The sequence below is a fragment of the Propithecus coquereli genome, unplaced genomic scaffold (assembly GCF_000956105.1).
Source record: "Propithecus coquereli isolate 6110/MARCELLA unplaced genomic scaffold, Pcoq_1.0 Scaffold218, whole genome shotgun sequence".
Lineage (NCBI taxonomy): Eukaryota > Metazoa > Chordata > Mammalia > Primates > Indriidae > Propithecus > Propithecus coquereli.
The window spans coordinates 5477120-5481330 of NW_012146967.1; the positions used below are offsets into that span (position 1 = coordinate 5477120).

At 37.2% G+C, this 4211-nt stretch overlaps 1 protein-coding gene across 1 annotated transcript in view; it reads right to left on the bottom strand.

Annotated features, from left to right (window-relative positions):
* Positions 1 to 4211, bottom strand: part of RBFOX2 (RNA binding protein, fox-1 homolog (C. elegans) 2) — a 276297-nt gene that overhangs the window by 26201 nt on the left and 245885 nt on the right. The window contains exon 6 of the mRNA XM_012644707.1: positions 2333 to 2535. Within this exon, the coding sequence (XP_012500161.1) occupies positions 2333 to 2535 (203 nt within the window). The remainder of the gene's footprint in view (positions 1 to 2332; positions 2536 to 4211) is intronic.

The window sequence follows — 4211 nt, forward strand, 5'->3', positions numbered from 1 at the left end:
AAAAAGTAAATAGGAAACAACTATATTAGCGAATAAATTTTGAAGTTCGTTAATAAAACAGAGGGTTACCACATAGGTCATGAAACAGATTTATGGGAAAGTGATAAAATAAGTCTATTAACTTCATCTGTCCTCATGTTCAGCATTTTTGATATGTCTGTCTAAGATATTACTGGCTAAGGTGAGTAACAAATATAGGAACTTAAGATTCCCATGTTGACAGTCTTCAGGACCATTCTGAATTTTCTAGGCGACCTGGTATATTTAGAAATAAAGTTTTCAGAAAGCTTTTAAAATAGGTACTTACAAGAATTGAGAAAATAAAAGTGTTTATTTTGTTTTATGGTACTCTCCACCCTCATTACAGAACTGCATAATTTAAGCATTCTCAGGGCTAGGGTAGGAGGTTTTACACAGATGGCGCTGCTAAAGATGGAGCTTAGAAGCCAAGATACTGCAGCTCTTACGAGGAGGGTAAAGCCTCACCACAGAACTTGATTATATACTATGTCGTCTGGTCATAAAATATGCCAATTTTAAAAAGAATTATAAAATATAAATGTCTTACTTTTCGAATTTACATTGTGCTAAAGTTGTGTAGTGACAAATTTGTGTTATAAAAAAACCAATCTTAGGTAGCACTGGGACTTAAAAAACTTCTTTCTGTCTTTTAAGGTATGTATAGGGATAATCCTCTAGGTGAGGAAAGAGCTTGAAACTCCATTTACTCTAGTTTGACCCACCAAATAATATAAACATTTCACATTTAAAAAGAAAGAATGGGTATACAACGATGAGACTCAGAGCATGCAGTTAAAAAACACACACACACACAAATAAAAGAAAGAAAAAACAATCAGTTTTGGAAAGAAGGGAAAAAGTGAAGAGCCGGGTTCTCACAGATAAGGATTAGAATGAAGCAAGAGCTAAAACCAGCTGCTGGAGCAGAATGCAACCAAGCACTTAAAAGGAAAAATGGCCAGAACCAATCAGAAACCACCAGTCAGCAAGAGACCAACAGCTGCATGGAACTGAAGGGATGGGGAAGGAAGAACAGGGAAAAGGACAGGAGCAGGGATTTGGGTAAAGAGGGCAGTAAGGTAGGGAAAAAGAAAAGAGCAAGTCAGGAAGGGTGTAACAGGCAGGAAAGAGGCGGCAAGGGCAAAGAAAAAACAGAGCTACCAACAGAGGTTTGGGAAAGAGGAAAAGGAGGAAACAAAGTAGGGGCAGGAAGTGCATTAATAAAACCAGCCAAACTGGAGTTGAGTAACTCTGAGTAAGATGTGCAAGGGGAAAAAAATCACCATGAAGTCAGTAATCAAACAGCTCAGACTGCTACAAAACAATATGTACATCCAAAGTCCAGGCGGCATTACTCAACAGCATTGAAAATAAAAGGGAGAAAGGAAAAGGAAGAGGAACAAGTCAAATCACATTTTGTAGTGTTAATGTGAGATGGCAGATGGACTTTTTCTTTCTTATTTAATTGTTTTGTAATTACATTTTTAAAAGCTTCTTCTCTAGTGCTTTTGTTTCACTTACCGCCAACGGGCACCATCGCCAGCATTGTGTATAGTTACCATGGAAAGAGTGAGTCAAGTGAAGGGCCCTAAATGCTAAACCATTGGAAAGGAGGGGAAAAAAGCAAAATATGCAGACATCTTACTCAAAATGGTGGCTTTTATATTTAATACTTTTAAAAATTGGGAAAGGGGAAAGGAGCCAGTTAACCCTCAGTGCGTTATCAAAAAGGGCCGGTGAATACCAGGTGGCTGATTTAATCAAAATCACAGTACATTTGCCAGCCAGCCATCAAATCCTCTATTTGAGGATTTTATCTGTAAAAATTTAAGAATTAATTGTCAAAATTCTTGGTATTAGATATATTTAAAAACTATGCAAGTTTTGGATTCTTTCCTCCCTCCCCACAACCTCTATAATCTTCTGTTCCGTGCTTATCACGTGCACATAGAGGCTAACTGGCCTCCTAAGAGAAAAAGGATATTGGCTGGCCCCTTGATTCATTACAGAACACAACATTATAAACTGGATAATTTTTAGACATTTTTAAAGTTAGTTTTGCTTAGGCCTGATCACAGGAATTCAGAGTCTCGCAAACTGAAACAAAGGAAAAAAAAATCGAGAGAGCAGAAGGATGAACATTTTGGAGAAAAAATGTAAATGAAAAACATACATATGCACACAAAAAAAATCAAAATTAAAACCCCCAAACAACAAAAAAAAAAAGGGGGAAGAGGAAGCAGATAGAAGTGTTACTTTTATACGTTTTAGTGCAAGAAGGTGAAGAACACAGAGATACAAACACACATACATGTGCACGCGCACAAACAAGACAAGGTTCCAAATGTGAAATAAGTGAGGCAATACAAAAAAAGAGAAATAAAAATATAAACCAGAAATTGAATTATTGAAGACATGCACCTCGATTTTACGGCCCTCTACCACGGTGCCGTGTAATTTCTCCCTGGCCCTGTCTGCATCAGCACTATTCTCGAAAGTTACGAACCCGAATCCCTGCATGCAGCGGGAGAAGGGGGGAAAACATGCACATCGTTATATTGAAATACTGATCTCTTGGTAAATAGAGAAAAAATATCACAGTATGAAACTGACATCAGCAACAACTCAGCAATACTCTCCCAAAGTCACATTTTTGGTCCATGCATATTTTGTAAAGGGAAATTAAATCCAATAAAAGAATAAAGAACTGCAATAATGATAATAATAACTTAATTAACAGCAATATAACAATAATAAAATATAACATAAAGCATGTGAGGCCAGACCAAAATTAAGGTATAGAGTTACTCAGGTCAAACTATTCCATCAAGAATCTGAACAGGCAGGGCATGGTGGCTCACGCCTGTAATCCTAGCACTCCAGGAGGCCAAGGCAAGAGGATTGCTTGAGGCCAGGAGTTCGAGACCAGCCTGAGTAAGAGCGAGACCTCATATCTACAAGAAATAGAAAAAATTAGCCAGGCAGCATAGTGGCACACGCCTGTAGTCCCAGCTACTCAGGGGGCTGAGGCAGGAGAATTGATTGAGCCCAGGAGTTTGAGGTTTGCAGTGAGCTGTGATGACACCACTGCACTCTAGCCTGGGCAACAAATCGAAACTCTGTCTCAGGAAAAAAAAAAACAAAAACAAAATCAAACAATTTTTAGTGTCTTCCCTTTCTCTCTCAATTCATGCCGTTAATTTAATGTACATGTTCCTTTATGTTAATATTTTAAAAGATTTAATTAAATTTACTCTCTGAGTTCCCAAATCTATTATGCCCCAGTAACTGTTACATGAAATCTGATATTCAGGCTCAATCATGGCATGAGATCTTTTTACCAGGTCTAATAAGTTTAGCCCCACTGTGCCTGTTGCTTATATCACTATTAATTGCACTGGGAACAGGATAATTCAAGACAGTCTTGAGGTGCAATTTTATATGTACTGGGTGTGGAAGAGGTGAGCACTCATGTTCTAAGCAAATGAAAATATTACTAAGCAGTGGTCAGTCAATCATGACTTTTCTTCAATGCCAATTTTAAATGACCAGATTGGCACTTACAGTAAAAATATGCAGCTGAATTTCAGAAAACTGCTGACCCAAATTTGCCTAAATTATACGTTTGTTGATGTTTACATCTGCTATTAAATGTATTAGTAATTTTCCATATAGAGAGAAAAAAGGACAGTCAATAGGCAATGGGAATGAGATCTGCATCAGTGGCATCAGTAGCATACTATCCAAAAGAAAAAGAATACCATAAAACAGCAATATAACTGCTACAATGAGTTAGGATTAATTTATTTATCTCTTGCAGATGCTACAAAAATAGAACAGAGCTTTAATTAATTAAGCAGACAACTCAGGAGACCAGGGAGTTAACTAACTTCACTGCTCTGTTCACATACTACCATACTAATATCAGCAGGATTTACTATATATTTACATGACTATTTCATAAAGCATCACATCAGCTTTATTCCAGGTGCTTTGCCCTAATCTTTCCACTCCGCAATTATAATTTTAAAAATAATTTCTCAAGCTACTCATATCTGCAGAGTGGTAAATTCTTAGGATTTTCTGTGAAGTCCTCATTTCCCAATTTCATGGTCCCTCTAGCATTTTGCAAATATTCCATCGTAGGACAACCCAGAACCCTTTTTTTTTTTTTGAGACAGAGTCTCACT